A 27,107-nucleotide genomic window follows, 5' to 3' on the forward strand; every position below is an offset into this window, starting at 1 on the left:
GACCCCCGAAAACTGACCTCAGGAATTAAAGGGTCCGTGCACACTTTTTTAAAAAGAGGGCGGATTAATTACTGGTTTGTGCAAATTTTTATTAAATTCAGTTAAATATAGATTGTTACGTTACTTCGGCTTAATGTGGTAGAACAATAAGACGAGATTGCTATCCGAAAACCCGAGATTCAGAAACACAGACAGTCCATACCCGGTTCAATGCATTTTTCCCATTCAAATTTCACATTATACAGTCAGCTCCATAATGTTTGAGACAAAGACATATTCTTCTTGATTTGGCGCTGTACTCCACAATTTTTTATTTGTGTACATTAAAATGCACATTTATGTGCTTTTATTTAAGGATATTTTTATTCATTTTGGTTTCACCATGTAAACATTATGGCACTTTTTATATATAGCCCCCTCCCCCATTTCAGGGCACAATGACGTTGGGGTCATACTAATATTATGTAAATTAAAGTATTCATGCTTAGTACTTCATTGCATATCCGTTGTATGCAATGAATGCTTGAAGACCGTGACCCATAGACAACACCAGGTGCTGAGTATCTTTTCTGGTGACGCTTGACCAGCCAAGAATTTTCCAGCATATGGCTGTGAAAAATTGCTAACTCTAAATAACTTTTAATTACTCATATTCTTATTGCCATAGCACAATTTTTATGGTTCAACTAATCGTATATTAGCCTGACACACCAGACCATATGGTACATAGCACTAGGTAAATATACTACCAACACTGCATGTTCATCTACCTTGATATTCTATTTTTTTCAGCTAGAAAATTTTGAATACAAACAAAAATGGAATGAATGACCCTATTCATATTAATATAGAACTGTGAAGGCACCACCTAAGGATTCTCTAATATCAAGATATTAGTTTTGGTTGGATTTTAATTTAAAACACCATGGCTGCAATATACCAATATATTTGTACATTTGTACCACTGGCATATAATATGCAATGGAGTTTCTGGAGCATTTGTTACATACAGCGAGGGAGGCACAATGTAGTACAATTACAAAATATGGATGGCAGGGCTGACACCCCCTGGTGTGCACAAGATTGGAATGCATAGTCTTTGGGCAATGAATCCTAAAAAAAAAAACATATTACATTATTTCCATAGTGCAAGGGAAGCACAAGGGAAATGTGCTTAGAATAGTTTGTGTTGGCAGATGGTTTGGCAAATATGTTTGTGTTTTTTTTTTTTTACTTTATGCAAAACATTCTCAAACTGCATCAGTGTGAAGCAATGAAATGAAACAGCTGAAATAGTTCCAACATGATATGTAGAATGATGTAATTTGCATCATAAAATCAATCATTATGTCTTTCATTTATTCATGAACCAATAATGAACACCGATTCATACAAAATAGGGTATGAATAATACACATCCCCTTTGCACTACTTAGACTCCTTGTTTTGAAGAGGGATTTCACATAAACTTTTTAATACTTTTTATGCAGAGGTTGTGTGACCTCTGTTGTGAGCTCTGATTGAGGTCAGATATTTTTCTCACATGAACAATGGTCCCATTTCAGAATGTCCTGCAGATTAATATCCTGAGCAGTTTTTGCAGGTCTTTATTTGTGTATCAGCTATAATAGATAGCATGGTGAATACTCTGAATCACCCAATGCGGAATTGTCACAAAATTGCACAGCATGACCCCTTTGTCATAAAATGGACATCCAAGCAAAAATGAATCTGTTAACAAAGAGTGGCAGCAGTCTCTCAATACCGTTTGTGTGACTACAGCACATATCAACAGAATTAGTTGAAAAAATCAAATCCTGCCCAAACCATGCATTTCATTAGTCTTACATTTCATGCACACTCTAGGTGCTTTTGAATCATTTCCCCTCATTTGTCCCCCATATACTGCATACAGGCAAAACATAATTATTGAACTGCATATAAATATGACAGAAATTCATAAGCAAAAAACAAACAGGACAATAGTCATAAATCACATTTTGAAAGGTCCCTTTAATTACACCAGTCGACGAGCTATGTTGTAAGTGGATTGATCCCAGAGTTTGGTAAATGCCCATCACCTAAGGAAGGGGTGTCCATTCTTATTCAAAAAGGCCCAGTGTGAGTTTAGGTTTTTGTTTAAGCCCAGCACTAAGACAGTTTATTCTAATTATCAAGGCTCTAGATTGAAGACCATGAATAGTTAATTAGCTAAATCGGGTGTCGTAATGCTGGGCCAAAACAAGAAACTGCACCCACACCGACCCTTTTAGGATATGACTGGACACCCCTAAGCTAGTAAATGGTGTGTAGTGTGAACGCATTAAAAGGGAAATAGAACCCTATATACGATACATAATTTGATATGTTCTGCTTTACTCTCAGAATAACTGGTGTGTATTTCATGTGTCAAAATCAAATAAATCTTTCATCTATATCTGCAGAATGCAATTTGAAATGAAAATGCCATTGGGACAGAATTCTTCTTACCATTTAAGTGGATGTGTGCATTTTATGATTTGGAGAATACTATGTGATGGCACCAAATCTACTGCTCTCTAGATATTTTTGAAGTCTTGTTTTAGTTTAATCTGAACTGCAGTCTGTACTAACATTTCTGAATGCATTCTCTACAACTGGAAAAAAGGAGAGGCATTATACCTGGGTAACATCATTGTTTAGGGTGGGTTTTATATGAACACACATACTATGTTGTTTCCCTTTCAGACTGGCCTAAGAGAAGGCAAAATTAAATAACTGCTGTGAGAAGTACAAAAGGTGACAATGATTAAAACTCCAACATATGTGTGTAGGGTCCATTGGTGTCCAGTTTCAGCACTTGTCTGTTTCCGTAGGTGCCATGTTTAACAGCTACCCCAGCTTCGGTGCACTTGCTGGATGAGGACAGTTGCTTTTCACACTCGGACACAAAGCTGGTATAGAGCTGTAGCCCCTCCTCTTTCCCAATGTTGCCATGATACTGCATGCTCCGCCCTTTGGCCTTCCCTCCCAGTGTAGCCTGGGGGACGATAAGCACGTTTCCAGGTAGCTCCAGCACAGACATGTGCTTCCCCGAGTCAGCTTCACACAGCTTCACTTGCAACAGGGTGTTCACTGTGAAAATTCAGAGGTCTCATTGACATTCTGCTCAAAAAGTACATTCAACTAGTTGTTGTCCACTATTTCTTTTCTCCTGCTCTCACAAAACTACATGTAGTCCAAATTAAGAAAGCAGCCTGGGTTCAATCAACGTGATAATTGCATTATGATTTTATGCGATCAGACGAATCAAGTAACTGTAGGATCAAACCTGAAACATGTTTTTACCAGAGGCAATCAGCATTTCACACACAGAAAAGAGCATATGGTTTATTATGATGACAGATGATTGTTGGAGTGACAACAGGAATGCATAGGAATGAGTTATTTGTTAAAGTAGTTTAGATAATGTGAATTTTGAGTTGTGGTAGTATTTTCTGATGCTCTCTGGCTTAGCAGAGATTATGCTTCTCGTAGCACATTGCAAAACAATGACTGGGTTAGACGACCATATCAGAAATGAACTTTGGTTTGCACGTGGTCTCAATCACAGCTATGAATCCTGGTTTACATACAAATAGCTAATGTATTTTGTGTGAAGATGACAAAATTGTTATGATCCCACCACAATATCTTGACAATAACTATAACTGATGTCTAATTCAGTTGAGATGATCACTAAACTGCTGACTGACAGCCACAGTGGAATTAACCAACAGAAGGGCGCTTTACACAAATGTGCTGTGACAAATACCGTTTCAGCTGGAAACTGAAAAACAGCTTCAGGATATGTGACATACCTATTTTTTCGATAATATCTTCCGTGGCCCCCTTGAAAAAACAGATGTAAATCACCATTCCCCTTTGAATCTATGGGGGGGAAATTGTAAAGGAAGTCATTTTGCAGGTGTTTAAAATACGAGTTGTGGTGGATTTAACATTCGAAATACCAAAGAAACATAATCTGAAATGTAGCGAAAAGTAGAATACCTCCACCCATTCAGCCTGGGACTCTCCCTCCGGTGGTTTAACCTGAAGTCTGGCGTGGAGACATTGTTGTAGTACAGTTCTTGCAAGAACAGGAGAAACCTTTCCGTCGGTCATTTTTACCGCACCTGTACAATAAACAAAATACCTTCCAATAAATTAACCGCTTAACGAAAGTAAAACTTAGGCTACATTACAACACCGGCTGCCCCATGTTACAGAATTCAATAAATTCTAGTTACCTTCACTTCCGCTTACTTCAGGATAGAGGACGGTGTTATAAGGAAGACGTCATCAGAAATCGCCAGTATTCATTGTGTTAAACTGTTTAATTTAACAACATTGTCTTGTTGTTTATTGGAGTAGAAACCTGTTATGATACTACGTGTCCAATTGATTTCCACTGCGTTGATTTAAAAAATCTAACATCCCAACACGTTATCCTTTCGATAATAACACAACTGCGGTATAGAAAAATGGCACTTACTACCTATTGTCGGTTGCTACATGTGCACAAGTTCATTTTTGGTAACAGCGCAAATATATTGTCCCGTGTCGGTCTCGGAGATAATGGCATGGCCGTGTTAGCATGTCCTAAACATTCTGCACGTTTCAAGGTAAGTTGACGTTTTAAAATCTAGCACTGAAATGAAAAACCAAATAACGAAGCTTTGGGCTACTGACCTAAGTTATTTAATAGATTGACAGATGGCCAACTAACGCAGTTAAGTGACTTTGAACAAATGATCCACAGCTAGTTCAGTAATTTAGCTTTTTAACCATAGTTTACTGGCCTGTTGTCAAAGTAGGTAGTTAGCCTGTTAACAAGGTTTTACTTTGCCATCTAGCAAGTAAAATCAGACTGGCTAACAGGGAAGAGTAGTCACTTCAAACCAGCTAAGTTAGCTAAACAAAAAATGAAAAGCTATTTCATTAGCGGTAGTCAAATCAGCCACCAGGCATCTCAGATGCATCATCTATCTCTTCTGTCTCGTTAACTGTCGGGGTAATATGATCTAAGAAGCAAACTAGTTAAGTCAGTAGTGTGTACCATAGACATATATACATGTATGTCTATGGTGTGTACTATATGCAGTAACACGTGTAGGCTTGCTTATATGTAATGTCATAATGCATGAACGCCGTCGTCTTGGTTGATGGTTGCAAAGCGCTTTGTTGCTCAGTCGTCAGAGGCTGTTGACAGAAAGGAGAAGCAGAGACAACACATGGCAAGAGGTCTGCCCAAACAGAAACCTGTAGCAGGAGTCAAGCAAGTCATCGTGGTTGCTTCAGGGAAGGGCGGTGTGGGGAAGTCGACCACTGCAGGTACCTTTTTTTCATACACATTTGCCACTAATCAAATGCGTGAACCTCTTGGAGCACATTCAGTTTAACTTTGATATCCAAGAGTTACATTGCACACAGTCGTGCAATGTGACAACGGAACTTGTCATTTCATATTTGATATTTACCTGTAAAGTGAGTGAAATGAGGGTTTTCAATATCAATTCTGTATGCTGTTTTTTGTCATTTGTTTCCATTTGCATTCTCATTGAACTCTTTGTATTCTGAGTGATCACATTCCCACACTTTCCACAGTTATAATCAGGTTGTTTTAACCTTTGTCTATAATTGGAGAAGCCTCTTTCTGAAGGAATCATTTGTGACTTGCCACAATACAGAAAGTAAACGAATAATGTGAGTTGTGTTAGCTGCTCTGGATAAGAATGCTAAATGCCAGAAAAGAAAGCCTTAGTTGATCTGGCTGATTCATAGTTCAGGGATGTGAGTATGTGACATGTATTCTTTATTGCATGCCTAGAAGCTTCTGACATAGTGTGATCCTAACAGAGTACATCTTTCAGTATATGTTAAAAGTGTATACTTAAACAGTTTATACCTGCATTGAAATTCTTAGGTACAATTTAAAGTGTATATTTTCTTTGAAACATAAGCCATTTCACAAGAACACATTTTTCCGAAGAAATTGTTTCATTTATACGTTATAACAGTGGCACTGAATGTGCTTATTCTTATTTTCATAATGCACATTTAAAACTAGATGATTGGTTTCAGTACTTTTGTTTTACCTCCAACAGACAGAATATCAGGCATTGCATATAAAAATCAGCCAGGCTTGCAAATTATACTCCTCAGTAAAAATTAATTGATTAATTGTTGCTTTCATTTATGGCTGTCTGAGACTCTGCAAACATAAACATCCAGCAGCTGAATTAGAATTTTCATTACCCATTAGCCTTGGGTTTCTACCAGGGTCATTAATTCCAGCTCAATGGCAGGGTAGATGCTAGTGGTTCCCTTCTCCTTTCTCTGTTACCTTGGAGGAGAATGAATTAATTAATTAATGAATGAATGAATGAAAATAAATGTGGTTAAATTTGTTGTTATGAGGATATTTAACTCTGTTCTATTTGCTCTTTTCAGTTAACTTGGCTCTGGGGATTTCTGCGAACGATCAGGTCATTTGCTATCATATTTTATTTCTGACATGTCTCAAGACATTTTGCGAAGGGGCCTAAATTAAGTGCTTAGCCGAGCGGGACACAGCACTGCTCACCGTGCAAAGTGTGATAGATTAATATTCAGACAATTTCCTCTGGGAGTCAATCCCCTCATTTTAGCTTTGTCGGGGAATGACTGTTTTAAACTGATATATATATATATATATATATATATATATATATAATATATTATTATTATTATTTTTACTATTGATGACACATTTGATTTATAGATTGAGACTTGAAATTATGATAAGGGCTCCAATAGCTTTGGTGCTTAATTCTAGGTCTTTCTCTTCGGTAGACAAAATCGGTGGGACTTCTGGATGCTGACGTTTTTGGACCCTCTATTCCTAAGCTGATGAACTTGAAAGGGAACCCCGAGTTGACAGAGAGTAGGTTTAATCTCTAGGCCTTTGATTGGATGTCTCACAGTCACTCATGCTAAAGATTATGTTTTCTTTAATAAGAGTCTTTTTGTCACTGCTTCTGAGGTCTTGAGCTGAGACTTTCTGCCACCCTGTCACTTTCTCTCGTTTTCTTTCGCTCTCTTCTTCCTTCTCAAACATTATGAAGTTGGAATGTCTAGCATGTGTTTTTATTCAGAATGACTGCAGCTACAACGACTGCAATACATTCCTATTGTGAGTCATTCTAGAGCAAAATGCACTTGCATCTGCTCAAACTCCTGTGCTCTTGTGTTTTTGATTATTTAAAATAATTTTGTAGCTCATGTTGCCGTTTCACAGGTATTGAATGTGCTGCAGTGTAATTATATTTTACAATTCATCAAGAGTTGTCAATCTGTTGATTAGAGAAAATCAGAAGTTTTTGGATTTTAGTGAGTTTTTTCTGTTTGCTTGAAACCTTACTGTTGATGACAATTATGGTCTTCCTCTTTTGTAGAAAACTTAATGAGGCCGCTGATGAATTTTGGGATACCATGGTGAGTATATTGTGTTTTCGGTTTGCTGGGATGAGTCTGATGGGCTGGTTAGTGATAATGGAGAGTCCTGATTGGTGCTCTGTCCGTGCTGTGTCCAGCATGTCAATGGGCTTCCTGGTGGAGGAGACAGCTCCTATCGTTTGGCGAGGTCTGATGGTGATGTCTGCCATTGAGAAGCTGCTGAGACAGGTTGGTATATTTGATTATTAATGTCTGAAGATGGGCATCTTTCACATTCACGTGGCTGATGGGCAATTTTGTTTAGCATTTTAAAATAATTTAGCACTGAAAATTTATCAGCATTGTCTTTTTGTTGTGTATGTGTATTCTTTATACAACCATAATGGGCAAGAATATATGGCGGCTGCTGTATTGGCATAAGCAAAAGTTGTTCAAAAGCAAACCTTAATATTGTGCAAGCCATTTGTAAGCATATCAGATGTTGGAATAACCCAGATGCAATGCTCAAAAACTGCAGAATGACACCATTTCAATCAACAAGATTGATTTTCAGCTCCATCAAAACATGAATATTCACAGAAGGCACAATTAATTAATGCCATGTAATCATTTCTTTATCATCAATTAAATGAGCTAGTAAAATAAGTGTTACAAATCTTGAGTTTTTTCTGTGTGAGTGGAATTGTTCATTTACAGTGTTACAGTGTCAATGTTAAAATATACCCTTCATTCTTTTAAACTACTGAGCTTGAAGAGCAACTCATAAAAAAACAAACAAGTATTATGCCTTTGTTGACTGATGTTATATTAAGAAAGCATGCCTGTAATTTATCAGTACATTTTGTTTACACATACTTGTTTGTTCAGCTAATTGGAAAACATTGCCTCGGATGGATGCGAGTTTTATCAGTGGTTTGCATTGTGATAGCAATAATTATCCATTTTGGTTTCATTTTGAAATCTGACATCCACATACCGCGTTCCCTGTGGTGTAATTTCGTCCGTGTAGGTGGACTGGGGTCACCTGGACTACCTGGTGGTGGACATGCCGCCCGGTACCGGAGACGTCCAGCTGACCATTACACAGAACATCCCTGTCGCAGGTGAGCAGCCCGGCCCGGAATGATGAGTCATTCGCTCGGCTTAACATCAGCCCCTTGGGTGCCAGGACGAGCCACGAACCCAGACCGTGCCAGTGCCAACCGTGTCCGGTAGCTCCACAGGGCGATGGGCAATCGGCGATTGATTCGCCCTGGGTATGGGAGGATTCAGTTGAATAGCGGTCCGCGGTTCATTACTCTCTAGCATCCCCCGCTGACCAAAGCCGCATATGGAAGGTCTTCCTCCAGCTGCACTCTATGCGAGGTTAGCTGTAGTCTGCGGTGTGAAAAGAAGCAGCTGGCAACACCCAGTTTCGTGTTTGCGCTCTCGCAAATCGGCAGTGGGGTTTGGTTTCTGCGTGAACGCAGCTGCAGTTGCTGATAATTGAACGTTCCAAATTAGGGTGGGAATTGTGGGAAGCGACATGCACAGCCTCACTTTGGGCGCCAAATTTATAATGAAAAAATAATCAGCACCTTGACATTTACTGGCTCTATTTTAAGATGTTTCCAGAAAGCAGGAATGGCTGGGGTTTCTCCCTGGTGGTTCTGGCCAGATTAGGGAGGTTTGAGAGCTGCAGGATTACAGTGTAGACGCTTCAAGGGCTCTGATATGCTCGGCTACCGTTGAGTCATAGACACAGAGCCGACGTTTACCCGACATATTATTTGTGTACATTTTAACTGCAGAAGTACACTTGAGTGAAAAGAGAAGGAAAAAGAAAAAAAAATGTCACTTGTTTGAATGGGATTTGAATTGGATTTCCTGGGCCACTAGCACTCTTATTAAAATGTATCTGGGGCAGGGTTTTGGTTAGCATTTGGGAAACAGACCTGCTGGGAAAACCAGGTTTCTGTTGCAGGTGGTGTTGGTAGACCAGCAGGGGGCAGTGTTCTCCCTGCATGAAGTAAAATACATGCCCCGGTGCAGTGAGGGAGGCTGCAGTGTAGTCACAGCAATGCTACAGATAATATGCAGCAAAGCAGACTCAAAGAAAAGGTCTTTCTTTTTTTCCCCAAAAACTGACAAAGCATATTGGAGTTATACCAAGCAATAAGGTTAAATGTTAAATCTTGCTCCAATAGCCGGTTTCGTTGAAATGCTGTGCTTAATCACAAGGTCACAAGCGTAGGAATGGTTAAGACTGCTGGGATTTGATTATTATTGATGTCTGGTGTAGTGTGACAGGGGTGTGGGGGTGTAAAAGCACTTGGCACGCAGAGAAGAATGAGGAAACATAAAACAGAACTTTCCATTTCAGGCCCTGAATTAGATCTCCTTTGTTGCGTTGGAGCAGCCTATAATTTAAGTGCACTGAAAGAACCGCATGCTTGTCGCTCGCATTCACTGTTTAAAAATCCTTGTTAACAAATTTCCATTCAAATTGAGTCAGACTCAGATGTCCTTACAAAGGCCTGGCTGCATGCCTTCAGTTCTGATTAAAATTGACCATGGCATGAATTAAGGGTTTTGAAAACATAAGAGATTTTGGAAGAGGCGAGCCTCCTTCAATAGAGACTCGGTTCGTTTAAAAGTATTATGAGGAGGCTTTAAATGTGTAACACCAGAAATCACTGTAATTTACCAGTCATTGAAACAGCGTTTTGCTACAGTAGTTGCTAGGACTCATAATACAATGGCACTGTTGGCAAACACGTTACCTTAATGCAAGCAGCATAGGCAAGGAATGCGTTTATCATAGTGAGAACAAATATAATCCTAATAATAATGCCTCTGATGTAACTATTGGTGTACATACACGACAACACTTCTATACAAATTCACAGGTCTGCATTTTTTCATGTATACACTTAATAATCAGGCTTCGGCTTCAACGTATGTGACATCATCTATAAAGTAAAAAAATAAGACCCATCATTGAGGCAGAATGAAACCCTTTCCAAATCGTTAGCAGTTACCGTGTCTGTCCAGAAGAGGGCAGAACGGCAGAGTAGCCACTCCCCCCGTCCTGCAGTTTCCAGGAAGTGGCAAAGCACCATCCAGGACAGAATGACATTCAAACATGCAAATACCTCTGGCCGGGAACCAGCAGACGACAGTGCCCCCCCCCCCCAGCGCGGGCATGTAAAGGTCCGCCCCGACTGCGCCCCTCCTGTCTCAGCACAAAAAACCTGCCGTCTTCCCGGCAGCGACCGGAGGCTTGGCCGCCGAGCCAAAAAAAAAGGTGCCTTTCACACACTGGAAGAGTTTTAATAACTCTCTTCTTTGTTTGTGCGCTTGAATCGGCCTGTAAAACAAGACAGATATCCTGAAGTTCCTTCTGCTGAAAATGCTGTGGTTCCTCGTACGTGAATAGAATTCTGGGATGCATTCTGCGTTCGGGCCTTATAGAGCCCAGCCTGTCATTTTTGAGGGGTACCAAACCCTGGCAGAAGACTCAACCCAGTTCCTGAAAGTTTTTGTTACGTCCTTCCCTCCCCATGGGTGTTCATGTCTGAGACCAGCCTGCTGCACCCTGTGGGAACAGTGTTAAAGCTCTCATTGCATTACATTTAGGCGTTTAGCAGGCACTCTAATGCAGAGAGTCTTACATCAATGACTTTCCCCCCCTTTTTTTCATATAAGCCACAGCTGGATATTTTGCTGAAGCAATTGAGCTAAAGTTCCTTGCTCATGGGTACTTCAGTTTCAAGCCCCATTCTCTAACCATTATGCTACACTGCCGACCTAAATATGGAGCTTGAGCTCGTTTTAACAGTGTGTTGGGGTGGCAATGTTCATTTAGCAGTTATTGAAGAAATTGAAATTGAGGAAATGTAAAATTTTCTACTCTACAGCGAAGACTGTATTGATCTCCCCACATGAGGTCATCAATAGAGTATCAATAGAATGTATGAGTGTCAGCTCCCAAAGGCCTGTTCAGTCACTTCAGTGCTGCTCAGTCTGCAAAACTTCATTTGAAACAGTGTGATGTCTTCATCACCCAAGCATGTTGGGCATATTAGGCATGTACAGTGTACACATGCAGTAGCTGTGTAAGTGAGTCTCTTACGTTCTCACAGAATTCACAGTGCTCCATTATTCGGTTGTAGTTGTCTGGCTTATGGAAATGATACTTTTTAAGCAGCTATGTGCACATCAGTGTTGGCGCAAGGGCTTATACAGTATGTTGGCTTGCTTTATAGCCCGTGTCTTCTTTTAGCGCGTTGTTGATGTTGTACTAATGAGTTGTAATTTCATGTACGCTTTATTGCTGGCAAAAACATATTGTCCTCTGTCCGTGAAAATAAACGAAGTAAAAAAAAAATTACATTTTTATTTTATTTTATTTTTTTTTACTTTTCAAAATTTTTATTTTAGCACTTGTGCTGAACATGTCCAATTCCCATCATAATTTGGAATATGCAGTTATCTCCAACAGCAACCGCATTTGTGTGTGATTCGGGCAACACATCTGCAGTACACTTCCAGAATGTGGTGCTGCCAGCTGCGTCTTTTCATACCACAGACTACAACAAAGCTTGTACAGAGCAGAGTCGGAGGAAGACCTTTCATATGCGGTTTTGACATGTCCACGGGCACCCAATCAACCAGCAGGGGGTGCTGGAGAGTGATGAAACCCTAACCGACTGAGCCTCCCAATAGTGCATGGGGTTCAGTGGAGCTACCAGCCACTGTGGTACGGTTCAAATTCAGTCCGTGGCTAATCCTTGCACCACAGCATGGTGCCTTAATGAGCCATCCAACAGCCCCATGAAGAACTTTCTAGCCTGTGTGATTCTTATGAGAGATGTTCTTTTGGCTCTGTTTGCTTCAGTTATTGGAGCCGGTTATTATGGTTTGACAATTCAAATAACTGTGTTTGTTAATTAAATTTAGTTCATGTGCAAGTTCATGTATCAAGTCTAGTAATAATGTTTTGTGTAAATAACTACACAATGGCTGACATGATCCATACTCATATCAGTTAATGTGCTGTTTGCTTTGCTATGTCCAATATATTTTAAATATTTCCATGCATAGCTTTAATTGTTTATTCCATCAAGACAATTGCACTTTATTTTAATAGCAGTGTTTATGTTTTCAGAACATCAGTGAAAGCAGGCTTACCTAGCTAATTAGCTTCATGAACTGCTGTGTAAGTTGGTTTTGGCAGCCTGAGGGATTTGTTAGGGCAGTGTTACTTTTGCTGGGCTCATCGCTTGTTTCTGGAGGAGGCTTATTTTTTATGTTTTTGGGCATAGCGCCAGTGTTGCTGTAAGAAGTGCTAGCACAATATTACTGTTAGAATTTAAGCTGGCATTATATGGTCCTCTATTTTCTCATAAAATTCAGGGACTCCCTTCTCTTCATGTGAGGCATTTTATAAAGGCAATCAGTCTAATAACTCGCATGTTAAGTTACTTGTTAAGTTTAGTTTAAGTGTTAAGTTTTTTTGGCCGCATGGTTTTTTTCCGTTTTCGTCATTTTTCATTTTAACATTTTTAATTCATTTTAAGTGTTGTTTTTTGTTTTATGTTTTATGTTGTTCGCTGTGTAGTTTCCAAATTCAAAAGGGTCTTTCTGAAAATACAAGTTCTGTCTTTGCACCTACATGTTGATGCATCCTGTCTAAATATGAATTATTAATGCTGAGAATGTTTTCCCTTATCAAGGTGACCTAGAATATTTCTACCTCAGAAAACCCTTTCCGTTTGATATTTGTTTTCCCTCATTAATTCTGTGACTAATTAAATGAAATTGTATGAAATGTTTTTAATCTCGTGCTTTGAAGATTCGAAGATTGAAGATTTTAAGGACTAAATGTCTGTTTTTCTTTTTATCTGACCTCACTTCCAACGAGAACCTTTTCAGTTCGCGTCAAATATAGCACCGCCTAGTGGTACAACTAATTAATCCTACTATACAGTCCTCAGGGCTCTGTAACTGTGTTTCTGAAGGAGGCTGCTGGGGTCAAAGAGGGCAATCAACAAGTTAATTGGTTTTCTAATTTGCTGAATTGTGCCCCTCTGGTGGATGAGTCCATTAACATCTGGAGCTTCCCACTGGTCCAAGCACAGTGACCCAATTATCGGGACACAGCCCAAAGAGTCCAGACTTCTCAGGTTTAAGGGCCACATCAAAGACTATTAGCTTTGGCAGCAGATTTAATACAGGCTCTCTGAAACTAGGCACTGTGGCTATGGGCTGGCACTATGTTACTGTGTGGGGCCGGTGGTGTTCCAAAGCCATGATGGAGTCCCATTATCTCTTTTTGTAGACCCCACTACATCTTTAGAGCCAGCCTTTTCTTGTGCAGTCTTAACCTTGAATGTATTGTTTTTTTGAACGAGTAGGCTTGCATTGAATGATGCTGATTATATGCTGATTATATGCAGATTTGGCCTTCGGTACAGCTTTGGAGAGAAAATGGCTGCTTTCTCATGTGAACGATAGATGATGTGTGAAAAAGATTTGGCTGAGCAAGTGAGCACCGAAAATACTTTCTGGCTTCAGAGTTTTCAGCAGGATAAACATGCTCACGTCTGTGTCATAAACTCAGGCTGTAGGCCAACCTAGCGTCATGTCAGGTTGGTCAGCATGCGTCAGCCTGGGTGTGTTTGCTCCCCTGAGATACAGCTAGGTGACCAACACCATGGACAGGTCAGTGAAAATGTGGCTATAGATCGGGGAGAGCACCTTGTCTCTTGTATGCAAGTTCGTACGCAGACAGGCTTTGTGGCCACCCCGTGTCTCCTGTCGTTGATTGCGGCCTTTGATGCTCCCTCAGTTTCATTTGAGGCCGCGGTTATTTTCTCTCCTTGAGCGTGCGCTAGTGAACACGCTTCAGTCTCTGGCTGGGAAAGTATGGGCTGGCAGTGCGGTCCTGCTGGCTCCCAGCTGGCAGCTGCAGCTCCGCGGTCCTCTAACGTCCACAGGAAGTGCTCCTCACCTCACCTGCTGAGGCTAACCCCCGCCTCGCGGTCGTGTTTTCTAGGGGCGGTGATCGTGTCCACACCTCAGGACATCGCTCTGCTGGACGCGCGGAGGGGGGCAGAGATGTTCCGCAAGGTCAACGTGCCGGTAAGCACTCCCAGCTCCTGCATTTTTAAAAATAATAATTAGAAATATTCAGAGTAAACATAAAGGGGGTGACACTGATGGCACTTATAGTTGGATGAATCTGCTGCAGTGGGTTCATTTATAATGCAGAGCCAGGCAGGGAGGATTTCAATCTGTCGCGATGACGATGGCTTGCCGTGCAGCAGCGACCCCTACTGGTCGACCGGACACTCGCAGTTACGCCTGTTACGGCATTTTCCTCCAGGTCTGTACGAGCCCAACTTGTGGAAAATAAGCTTTGATGACATCACGTGCTCTGGAGGAGGGCATATACTTAAGTCTTCAGCCATCCCAAATTGACAACGGAGGTTTCAGTGAGCATTGCAGCATGAGCACGGTTGGACACTCCAGATTTGGAGGGGAAAAAAAGGTCCAGAAGCATTAAAAAATAATAACACTAAATTAGCAACAAACTTATTTTCTTCTACAGTCCCGGGGCAGCTATAACCGTAAAACACTTCACAAGAAAAAGACCATAAGAAAAACCGCATACTAAGTAGAGAAAATGGCAATAAATTACATTGAATAAACAGTTATGGTAATAGCAGCGAAATGAATCTGTTGAGATAAGAATGGTGGTTACGCATTAAAAAGCCATCGAAAAGATGCCGAACTGTTAGCGCGCTTACATCAATGTTGACAAGTTTGTTATTGTATTTTAATACATATTTCGAGGACTTCGAGAATTTTCTGCAGCTAGGTAATTGCCCAGTGATAATTTCCCAGCCTGTTGACAGCTCTTGACCACTTGTTTAAAAACATGGCTCAAGTAAGTACGCCATATTATTTTAGCAAGCATAGCCATAGTGTTGAGTAGTGTTGAGTAGCGTGCCGCTCAGTACCATAGATGCAGTCACTTCGGTATATTGATGCCTCTCTTGGGAAATGGCTTTTTTTTTAAATACAACGACGCGCGCACGTACGCACATACCCACACGATCGCGCGGGCACGTGCGGGCACAAGTCCAGCTGAGGAGCGACTGTGAGAGACTGTTGTTTGGGCATGACGCCGGCGCTGCCAGTCCGTGCCAGAGACGGGCGCGAACAAACGACGGGCGCTCCGAGGAGAAGCGCGGCCCGCCGGTCCCGCTGGAGGCCGAGCGGCCCCCGACGCCCACGCACCTGCAGGCGCACTGTTGCCGGGACGCTAGGGGCGAGGACAATCGGAGGCCGCGGCTGTGGCAGGTCCGCTCGGCCGTCGGAATAAATGAGTCCCCAGAGAGGTTAAGTTTGTCTTTTCCTGGGATATTCGTGTTTACGAGATAGAGCTTACACCAGTTCATATTCCTCTTAACAGATAAAGGGCTTATGTGTGTATGGATCACTGTATCACAAAGAAAAACAAACAGGTCGAACTGAAGTCAGAAAACCAGTTTCCAGGACTGTAGCAAGGGTGCAGAAGTTGATGTTATGTGTGGAAATGAAATATTGCCGTTGGTGTAAACATCAATATTAATGTTAGCAATGGTAGCAATTTGTTTTGCAATTACTTTTATCCAGGGCATCTGCTGAGAAAATGGGTTGCCTGAATCTGTGCATATAATCTGTTTATCCAGCTGGATGTTTCCTGAACTAATTCAGGCTAAAAGTCTTGCTCAGCAGTTTAGACATGGCTTTTTTCCCCCCAAACTCCCTGGCTTTCAACCTCAATGAAAGGGCAACACATTGAGAGGGTTGTCCTTCATCTGTACCAGCAAAGCATGTTCATAGCAGGCAGGACCTTCGAGAAAGCATGTTCATAGTTGGCAGGACCCTCGAGAAAGCATGTTCATAGTTGGCAGGACCCTTGAGAAACCATGTTCATAGTTGGCAGGACCCTTGAGAAAGCATGTTCATAGTTGGCAGGACCCTTGAGAAAGCATGTTCATAGTTGGCAGGACCCTTGAGAGTCACCACTGATGCAGAATATAATTTTCTATACTGTTTTGCTTGATCATTGCTGTGTACATATATTGAAGTAAATTATCACGGTTCAGTGGGGTTGTAGTGAGGGCAGGTCTGCTGGGTGAAATAATATTTACCACCAGTTCATAGTCCATTGCCCCCCACCCAGGGTCCAGGACAACATACCCGGTTGTCCTTCCTGACAGCAGCCCTGGGTGAGAGCCGGCCTCACCCCCTGTCTCTCTGTAAGTGCAGGACAGCCCATAGGGTGTGATGCTGAAGTTCCTCCTCCAGGAACAGTGTGCCTCTCTTGGATGTAGTCGATTGGCTGCATCACACAGGACTGTGGCATTCGGACTGGAAGCAGTAAAGCACCACGCTGCCCTGGCCGATTTAAGCAAGTCCATGCCTCCCCGCAGTCAACCTGTCTGTTTGTTTTACGACCGGCACGCGGCCAAATGGTACAACCGCTCTCGTCCCAGCGGTGCCGCTAATCCTAATTTACTGCGTGTTCCACACATCGCAATCATTGGATCAAGCTAGAAGAGGGCTAAGCGAACTGCCCTCTCTACTGTTTAGGGTTGCCCACTCCTTCCAACATGGAATAATTTGCTTGTGTTTTCCGGGTTTGTGTAGTTCTTACTTTGCATAGTACCACGCGTAGTACAAAACTACTCTTCCCAGAGTTCTATTCAGCGGCTTCCCAGCTAATACAAAGTGTTTTCACAATGTTACTGGAAGGTTTTTGTCAATGTTATAACATTGCTACTACGTGGCAGCAACGTTGTGTGAACGTTTTGTGTTAGTCGGGTTATTCCTCAGTTCATTGCACATTAGCAACTCCTTAGCACACTGGGCAGCTGCAGTCACCCTCTCCCAGGTTTGTGACTATAGCCGTACAGCTAAACTGGTTTGCTGCAGGAGTGTAAGGAAGCTGTGGCTGGTCTCAGGCTTCAGAGGATGCTGCAGTGGAACAGACTTTTAAATGAAATCTCTCCCCCCTTCCGCAGGCTTTGCTAAATACTTCCCAGTGTTCCCCTCGCCTCTTGTTTGTCTAGCTACCTGACATTTAGTTAATTTATTCGCTAACGCAGGGCCTACCGCCTGTCAGTCCCCAGATCAGCAAGGGATAAAAAGTGGTGCAGACCCTGAAACAATCTGGTTAAATGCCTCCCGAGGAGATCTGTATGCATGCAGGCACACACGGAGCATTGCTGTGCGCTCCGAGCACTCGATCCAGCGAACCGACGTTTTGCTGACGTCTGTACCGGCTGCTGCCAAAGCAATTTAGGAGAGCTCCGAACCGCCAGCTTTCAGTTTAACAAGGCTAAGCGCAAGGTCTACAAATTCGAAACTCCAGAGTTACATTTCTATTTTGTAAAGTGCTCGTGTTTTCAAAATATTGTATTTAATATGTCGACAGGAGAGCATTAGGGGTTCTTGTTTTACTGCTGAAAGAGCGATTGTTCAGATGGTGGTGTCACCTAGTGTGGCTGAAGTCTTTCAGAGAGTACAGGTCTTTCCAAGGCTCATTATCAGGGCCCTGTTTTTAGTGCTACTGGCACAATGAAAATGGAGATTTTGCTCGTGTTTCTTTGCTCCTGGTTGGATCTCGTTTAACTCTTCTGTTGTTGTCCGAACATAAAAAGCCAAATGGGCCCATGCACCCCTGTGTACGTGTTTCTATCTTGGGCAGCACCATTCAGCTTGTCCTACAAAATAGTGCATTTTTGCATTACATACAACAATATTGCAATCATCCCCTGCAAATGGACATGAAAAATGGTAGTTTTACACAACTTTAGAAAGACATTTCTTTTCCAGGAAATGGGTTTGATTATTCACCTCATCAAAACTTTCTGAGTGTTTTGTAAATTACTTTGGGCACCCATGCTGAAAGTGCCTACATTTTGGAATGGTTTGAATCTTCATTTGCATCTGGCTCAACACAGAACTTTCATTTGTAAGTGTGAATGCCTGATCTAAAAATACACTTGTATCCATATGGGATGAACACCCAATTGAGCTGTAATTCCTCAACAGGGCACCTATTGGTTTGTTTTTTACTGGAGTTAATTCAGAACTCTTGTAAAACTGTAATTCTCGTGTGAGGCGGGAATTGGCTTTCTAATCTATTCCGTTTAGTCACTTGCCTGGACCAAAACCAGGGTATTGTTCTGGGCAATGATTACCAGGTGTCCTGTTAATGGCTTTGGACACGGAAGATAATAATGTGGCGACGCCTCCAACGATCCCAAGCTTGACGATCGTCGATAGGTCATTGATTTCAAACGGGCTGTCGCTGGGCAACAAGGTCGTGATTAAAGAGGCGAGACGCTGACAGCAGAACAGCAGGCGCAGTGGACGTCTAGCGTTGAGAGGACAAGCGTGCCGCGCGGTGTGACGGGTTGGGGAGGTCACGCATCAGCTCCCGTCTCCCCTGATGGGGCGGGGGTGCAGGGCCCATGGGAAGCCTCGAGAGCCTCTAGTCTATGGGCTGTTGAAATCAGGTTGAGACACAGGAGACTAGTCTTGTCCCCTGTCATGTGATTGAGACTAGTTTTGTCCCTTGTCACGTGATTGAGGCAACCTGCGTGTGTTTGTTTGTATTATGGAAATATGATGTTTACATTGAATGGCCCAGGATAAGCGGATATAGATGATGGATGGATTGAATGGATACACATGTGTACAGATGTGTTAGTATATTCATATTTCATTCAATTCACTGAAGGGCTGTAATGTAATGGCTTACTGGTTAGAGATGTAATTTGACATCAGTATCCGGAGTTGCCATACTCTCTCAGACTCCTCCTCTGTTCTTAATCAGCACATTCTGATTGGGCTGCAGCCTCAGCTGGGTGGTCTCCCATATTTCTCAGCGTGACTCGCCCGTCTCTGCATGCGACTGCATCTTCAGCCCAGCCATTTATATTAATGTATCTTTATAACGTCAACTCCAGCCTTTGCACCAGAACCAGGCCAGTCTCATGTATCTAATTGTCCCTATAAAGCACCTATTGGCTGTCAGAGTTACATCACTTTCCATCTACAGAGTAACTATGGCTTTTAACTGGTCTCATCCCTGACAGCGGAAGTGTTTTGTAGCATAGTGCCTTGGCCTCTGTCAGCTTGCCAGATTCTGAACCATAACTCAACTGTTCCTGTTAATGGTAGGAGTGTTACATGAATGACATCCCAACCTAATGCTCATCTCACTTTCTTTTAAGGGCTTATAGATGAACTGCCAGGGCCGAGAACTGACATAGTTTATTGATATGAAGTGGTGGGGGGTAGACTTTAGGTTTATAGGATGAGATGATTAAAAAGCTGTTGGTAATTATGCAGTTATATAATTGAACATTACTAAAGAAAATGTATGAACTCTGGTCTGAGAATGATAAGCTACTAAGCAATTGGTTTAGTTATCTGATAAGTAGTTATTGATGTGCATTAAATGAATGTGTGGTTATTCTGTCTCCTTTGCTGAGGCTGTGAGACGAAAGAGCATAGCCCTGAAAGCTAGCACTTACTGGACATGCCGTCTGGGAGCTAATTTGAGTTCATCTTAACTACAGTTCACGGAAGCCATTAGAGGAAGAAAAGGATCCAGCTGGCCTCGGTATCTCAGTGTTTGTCCTGGTGGATTCCCCTCTGGTCTCTTGGGCTGCAGCACAATGTCTTGTCTGGTTCAATTTCAGGCCAGTTCCTCTTTTATAGGGTCACAATTCAAATGACCACACAGCGATGGACTAACTGCCGTTTTGACAGTGAGTCACTTGGTAACCATCTTTGTTCGTTGTCACCACAAAGCTCAATGCTTTGTTTACTGGAAGTCTGAAGTCACGGCCAGTAAGACTGGAGACTTGTAGACACACGCTATTTGCATTCAGAAACGTGTCCCTGTGTAGGACTCGTGTTTCGCTGAGCAGCAGATGCTAGGCTCCGTTCATAAAGGATGAAGAAGAAGGCGGGCTATGAGTCACGCCGATCGAATCGAGCGGATATACACTGAGCGTGACACACACGTTCGTGTTGCCAAAACACAGTCACAAATTCTTGTTTGCATTGCAAATCTGTTATTACAAATTCAGTTCTCAGGTCATGGTTGTCGGTTAAAAATACATCTATAAAACAAATTTGACCTTGGTTAACTGCATGAAGCCACAATGAATTGTAAGCCTGTTAAATAATTAAGATTATGAATGAAAGAATAAAATGTATACGTTGCTGATGTGCAACACTCTGTTCTTCAGGTTGTGAAAGGTTACTATATAATTTGGTGCCAGCGCAGCGCACGTTGGCAGGGCTGTCTGGCAATTGTCGAATGTCCCTGTTGCACAAAGAGCCCTGAATGAGTCACTCGCTGAAACGGTATTATCTGTCTGCGTGACGTCACGGCCACGGAATTATAGATCTAGAACGGCAAAGAGAATAGAATGAGAAGAGATTCAGCTCCCCTAGAATGGCAGTCGCGCTGCAAGCCTCCATCGATCTCACTACTCCGCCCGGTGTTTTTAAACCGCACAGTTCAACAGCTTGTTTTACTGCACCCAGCGCACTTCTGCACTGTAATCGAATTCTCACAAAGAATATAGGGATTGATGGAGGCTCCCTTATATGGGCAGTGATGGAAGTGGCCATTAAAAATGAATGGGGCTTCCAGTAAGACTGCGGTCTTGTTCAATCTGTGTCTTTGACAACGGGCACCCATACGTTGTGAAAGCGCCGTAAATTGGAGGCTGTCCAACATGGCCGCGGGGTTTCTAGCGGACGCTCGGCTGTGCGCAGCGGCGGAAATGACCGGTCCTGCCGTGTGTCGCCACAGGTCCTGGGGCTGGTCCAAAACATGAGCGTGTTCCAGTGCCCAAACTGCCAGCACCAGACCCACATTTTTGGGGAGGACGGGGCGAGGGAATTGGCCCGCACCCTGGGAGTGGACGTCCTGGGTAAGTCCCTGTCGACAAGAGGGAAGCAAGAAAACACGTGTGGCGGGGGGTCCTGCACGCCCTGCTGGCTTTTGGTGTAACTCCACATGTAACCCATTAATCCAAGCAGTTTATTACACAGCTCACCTCAGCTGGTATCCTGGGTCTCAACCAGTCACTCATTTTAATGTGAGATGAGAACGCAGCAGACCCTGTTTAAAGGCAAGGTTTGGCTGGTAGGTTTCTGTTTTCATCAGCTACCATGGTGAAGTAGCTAATTAGCTACACACAGCAGCACCGGTTCATTCACAGGTTTGATCACAGTAAGAAGTTTCAGATAGGCAAAGAAGAACAGCCGTCTTCAGCCGTCATTGATGAACTTATCAATAATTTTAACAAAATGTAAGGTCGCATGAACGATCGGGCTAGTTTGATGTTTAAAAGCAGAAGTTAGCATGAAATCCAGAAATGACTTGGCCCTCCATGCCCACCGCTGGCATACACACGTTCTGCAGATTCGCCCCAGTGATCGCTGTTTACCAAGACTAACATCTAGTGCAGCTGATTGGCACAGCAGCTGCCCATTCGTGCTAAAAATAGAACTGTACTTTGCACCTGCTGTCTAGTGTTTAATCCCAAATACAGATTAAGACCCGTAAGACCCGTGAAGGGGTTTTGCTGAAAAACTGAAGATGTGTGTTTTCTCTAAGGGCACTGAGCTGAAATGAAAAATAGAGTCCTAGGTGGACATGTTGGTTTTTATGTAAACGTGATGACCTTTTTCGTTGATGAGAGGATTACCAAGATTTGGGTTCCTCGGCACTGCAGGCTTTCTGGTGGAGCATCTGTGGAGGGGCCCGTCCTGTAACGCATGCCTTCTCTCTGCTAGGGGACGTCCCGCTGCACCTGAACATTCGGGAGATGTCAGACAGGGGCCAGCCCGTGGTGGTGTCCTCGCCGGACAGTCCGGAGGTAAATTCTGCACCCCGTTCACTGGCCCATTCCCCCACTTCTGCCTTGGGTGAAGGAATTGTGTCCCACACACCCTGTACTCACAAATGCTTTCCTTTAGATGCAGAAATCACGAGCTAGCACAAATCTGCAGTCTCTGCCACATACACACACACACACACACTCACACGGTCTCCCTGTTGGTCTCACGTAATATGCACTCGCTCAAACTCATTCCGTCAGCTATACCTCAGACTGAACACTCCCTCTGCCAGAGTCACTCACACTCACACAATCTCATACGGGCTCTGTTAACGCATTGAATTTGTCTCTCGCACTCACTCACTCACTCAAACGTGTATTTACTAGATAAACTTTGGCTCACCAGGAGACAGACATCCACATATCCACCGTCTATATACACACACACACACACACACACACTACACATAGAGAAATCCTTCGCTGTGAATGCACTGAATCAGTTTTCCCATGAGAACACCTTGGGAGTCACCAAGGTCAGGCTGAAGAGCCTGCATTCATTGGTACAGCCTTATTTCAGCTGCATTCAAGGGCAGAGGGTGGGTCAGCATTATGCAAATAAAGGCCATATCTGTGCTCGCGCACTCTAGTTATTGATTCGCTTCATTTTTGAGTTGACAGTCTGGAAAATGAACAAGCTCTACAGGAAAAAAAAAAAGCGCACCCTCCACACCTTTTCCATGCAGCTAATGAAGCAAGAATGCCATGCTGCAACTTAGCAAAGTGTTATCTGAGGGGAAAATGAGATTTGCTCCCCCCCCCCCCACTCCCCACTCCCCACCACCAGCCCCCAACCACGAATGAAAACAGAAAGGGGGGGGGGGGGCGGAGAAAAGCCCCACTCCAAACACTAAGCGCTGGTCTCCTGCCGGCCGTTCACCGCAAATTACCCGCCATTCGCGGCGCTTGGAGCTTCTCCTGCCAACCATTAGCCAGTAATGGCCGGGTTGCGCGTTCAGCTCCGAGCACGCGGAGCTCGGGGTCAGACGCATCCCAGCAGTTGACCCGCGCGGCGGTCGCCATAGCACCGCTTTTCATGCTTTTCGTGAGGGCCTCAGAGCCCTCAGCTGCCAACGCGTTTCAAACGGACGCCCCATGCCAAAGCTCGCAGATGAGCTGCCTCTGTCTGTATTTAGTTCGTACGTTACTGTTTCACAACACCTCTGGGTTACTGGGTACCTTGTTAAAGGCATTCGGGATCTGTAATATTATTCTCCCTGATTATTTATGTATTTGCCTAGCGGCCTTCCTTACCCTGGGTGAGCTACATAGCTCCCGTGCTACATATTAGCTATTTATACGCTGGACATTAGCTGCAAATTTCGCATTCGGCGCTTAGCTCAAGGGTGCAATGGTAGTACCCCATCTGGGAACCTAACCTACAGGTCTAGTTCAGCCCCTGCACTGTACCTCCTCCGAAGGCCTCCCCCTGCCAGCTTGTACGGACAGGACCACGTGACCGTCACGGCGGTGTAAATAACGCTCGGGTGACCCTGGGTGACCACGTGACTCTGGCCAGACGCGTATACGCGCGCCCATCCTCTGTCCAGTCGGAATTTAAAGACTGCACCGTCAGCAGCTTGCACAGCCCACTTGCCTCAGTGTCTTTCTGTGAACATTAGTCAAGCACCCCACCACAAATAAAGTGCAGACTGTAAGCAAGGGCCACCACGGAGCAGGAGAGCCCGGGCTGAATCACCGTGGAAATGGGAGTGTGAACGCGAGCCCTTCACTTTTCCCATCACGCAGTGAAGAGCTGTCATTGCTGCGCAGAAAGGGGTTTTTAAGAAGAGCGTTTGCCGGCTAATTCCCGACCCTTGCCGACGCTAAATGAATCCTCGGCGTAATTCAGAACTGAATACCTTCTCAAGTAGCGTCAAATCCGTGGCGTCGAGTGCTGTTTTTGAGGGGACCCTTAATTTTTTTCTTTCAAAATCTGCATAGTAATCATTCACAAGTGGCAAAGAGGACACCAACAGATGCAGAACAGGACATTATACCTCCAAATTTGAAAAGCGGTGAATTAGAAAACGACTTCCTGCCTCGTTAATGTTGAGGTGGCCGCAGATGTGAGTACAGCACCACAGATCCCATATTAAAGTTTAAGAGGGCGGAGCCTCGGCGCGTGCTGTTTCTCTTAAAGGGAAAGCTCACTGCTTTTTGTCAGTGTGCATTTGATGGCACTGATGATCCATAAAGGTTTATTATTAAATACGCCAAGTAATGCTCTATACTTTTCTAAAGGTTTTGACGTTACTGTTTGTTCTAGAATGGAGGTTTTCTGATCTAGGGGCCCCCACCAGGCGCAAAGGCATCATAAGTTAAAAAGGGTTATATTTAAAATTTAAAAAAAGGTTTTACGTTTTGAAACGTATTTTCAAATCTGTATATAGTCATTGCACATCAAGTCTTTCCAGGAACCCCTAACATTACCTTCAAGGACCTCCACCTGTTAAAAACTCAGGATCTAGAAAACAGTTTGGATTCTTGTTTTGTAGGAGTCACTGTGGCCGAAATGAATTTTAGAATGAAAGGAGAGCAGAGATGTTTTTATTTACTGAGATTGCACGCGTGCGCGTGTGTGTTTTTCCAGGCTGAAGCCTACAGAAAGGTGGCCTCTGCGGTGGTCCAGCGCCTGGCGGCCCTCTCTGACTGACAGCAGGTGGCACGGGCGGAGCCAGCGGGGCGGGAGGCGCCTGTCCCGCTCGCAACCGGCGAACGCCGCACCGTCCGTCACTCGCACCGCGTGCACAAAGCGCAGCGTCAGTGAGGTCCACTGCAGGTCCTCCAGCTAAAGTATGACTACCCCTGCCATCTATGATTCATCCAGCAAATGCACTGAAAGGATCCCAAGCACCTCCCCCGACTGGCACGGTTTACTACACTGAATCACAGTATTGACATTATTACATTGTGGGTGTCATATTATCTTCTTCAGAACATTTAAGCGTATCTTGTTCACACGAGCTGCTGCCGCCGCTGTGGACGTTATCGGCCAGCGTAAAGCTCCCGGGGTCATCTGCTGCGAGGGCACGCGTCGGGTTTCGACGGCGGGTTTCCTGCGCTTGCCGACGGACTGGCGCGTAGGTCACGGATCGCGCCGCGTCTGCCACCGGCAGCGGTTCGCCGGGCGGGGGGATTACCCTCGGCCTTAGAGGCGCTGGGCCGCGGGTCTGAGAAGATTACGCACGGTCGGTCCAGCTTTGTGAGCCGGCTTTCGGGCCCGGCTGGTGGAAAATTTACGTCTTCTGCCCCTGCCCTGCTCGCCCCAGAGGACAACCTCGCCCCGCCCCGATCCCCTCACTGCAGAATAACCAGCACCCTCTCTGTCGCTCGCCTACGTTCCAGGGTCACCCTGAAACGAACAAAAAAAAAACGACACTGTGAACAGGATGAGCAGGAATAAAGAGGCGTGCTTTGAAGATGATGATGATGTCATGAGTGTTTTTTTTTTCCTTTCTTTCCCGCACCAGAGGCAGCTTTTGTGCATGCGAGAGAGTGAGCCTGTCTCGGTTCTCTGACACACAGAATTTCACTCGTTGTCTGGAAACAGAGCGGCCCCTCTGACACACCACGTCGTGACTGAATTACCTCACCCAGAGATGTCCAGAAAATGGCCTCAAACACTCTGTCTGAATCTGTTCCAAGTCGTTCCTTTGAAGACATTTGTGCTTTTTGTTTGTGTGCTCTGTGAAGATGCTCACTGGTGTGTCTGTCCGTCTAGGGGGGAGACTGAGAGAGAGAAAGAGACAAAGAGGTCTTTGATCATAGTCACTACATTGAATTATTTATTTTCTTGCCAGTCACTTTTCCACAGAGACTTAAATAACTTGCATAGTTATCCATAATATTCACAGAGGGATAGGGGGGAAAAATCCAGTTTTGTACTTTGTTCTAGGGTTACAACAGCAGGGCTTTACCTGGGCACCAAGCCTGCACTGTGTAGGGTCCAAGCCCAGCTGTGCTCTGAGAGAGCCACTGAGGGCATCATGTTCGCTGAAGCACTTCTCCACCAGGTCAGCCCTCCCTCCCCTGTCAGGTCCCAGGTGTGATGTAACTTCCTCCTGGCTGAGAGTCATTATCTCTGACTGTTTGCACTCTGTACTCCTGCATCTCCACTGCCACCCCTCCGCAGAATCTCTCTTATCTTTCCCCCGACCCCCAACAAAAAGAGCACTGTTCACAGAAACGATTGAGGTGGAGCAGTCCTCTGGAACTCTGGTGGCGATAATTTCCAGAATAATGTGCCAAAAACAGATTTTTTCATTTGTCACAATATTTACTTATTTATATTTACAAAATTAAAAATAGCACTGCATGACAGTATGCACAGAATAATTATTTATTTTTGTGTCTCACTGAGCGTTACAAATTTTGACATTCATAAACATGAATTTCCACTTCAGTTAAAGAACTTCAAAGCTTAAAGATTTTGCACATGAAGATGTAATTCCCCACAATACCACCATGTTTTCTATCCATGTTCTGTATGTGTGCGTACATGTGGGCATGTGTGTGTGTGTGTGTGTGTGTCTCATTGGACATTGCAGAATCTAAAAATAGTTCAAAACCCAAATCTTAACTTTTGAACAAATCTTTGAATGCATGAGTGTAAGTTTGCTTACATGAGGATATTGTTTTGCTCTGTCTTTAGTGCTTATTAAAGACAGCGGATGCACTGTT

At 43.7% G+C, this 27,107-nt stretch overlaps 2 protein-coding genes across 2 annotated transcripts; one reads left to right on the forward strand and one right to left on the reverse strand.

The window, feature by feature from the left end:
* Nucleotides 1–1,591: 1,591 nt before the first annotated feature.
* On the reverse strand, nt 1,592–4,406 carry LOC135252167 (D-aminoacyl-tRNA deacylase 2-like). Its single transcript, XM_064329966.1, has 4 exons — nt 4,269–4,406; nt 4,030–4,154; nt 3,840–3,909; nt 1,592–3,114 (listed from the first exon to the last, which is right to left on the reverse strand). The coding sequence occupies exons 2-4, from the start codon at nt 4,141–4,143 to the stop codon at nt 2,789–2,791; spliced, it is 510 nt and encodes a 169-aa protein (XP_064186036.1). The 5' UTR covers nt 4,144–4,154; nt 4,269–4,406; the 3' UTR covers nt 1,592–2,788.
* A 96-nt stretch (nt 4,407–4,502) lies between these two features.
* On the forward strand, nt 4,503–27,107 carry nubpl (nucleotide binding protein-like). The gene is made up of 11 exons (XM_064329957.1): nt 4,503–4,643; nt 5,211–5,352; nt 6,472–6,506; nt 6,853–6,943; nt 7,455–7,494; nt 7,593–7,683; nt 8,465–8,558; nt 14,495–14,580; nt 21,332–21,452; nt 22,321–22,403; nt 25,018–27,107. The coding sequence occupies exons 1-11, from the start codon at nt 4,503–4,505 to the stop codon at nt 25,078–25,080; spliced, it is 987 nt and encodes a 328-aa protein (XP_064186027.1). The 3' UTR covers nt 25,081–27,107.

This window comes from Anguilla rostrata, chromosome 1, assembly GCF_018555375.3.
Source record: "Anguilla rostrata isolate EN2019 chromosome 1, ASM1855537v3, whole genome shotgun sequence".
Classification (NCBI taxonomy): Eukaryota; Metazoa; Chordata; class Actinopteri; order Anguilliformes; family Anguillidae; genus Anguilla; species Anguilla rostrata.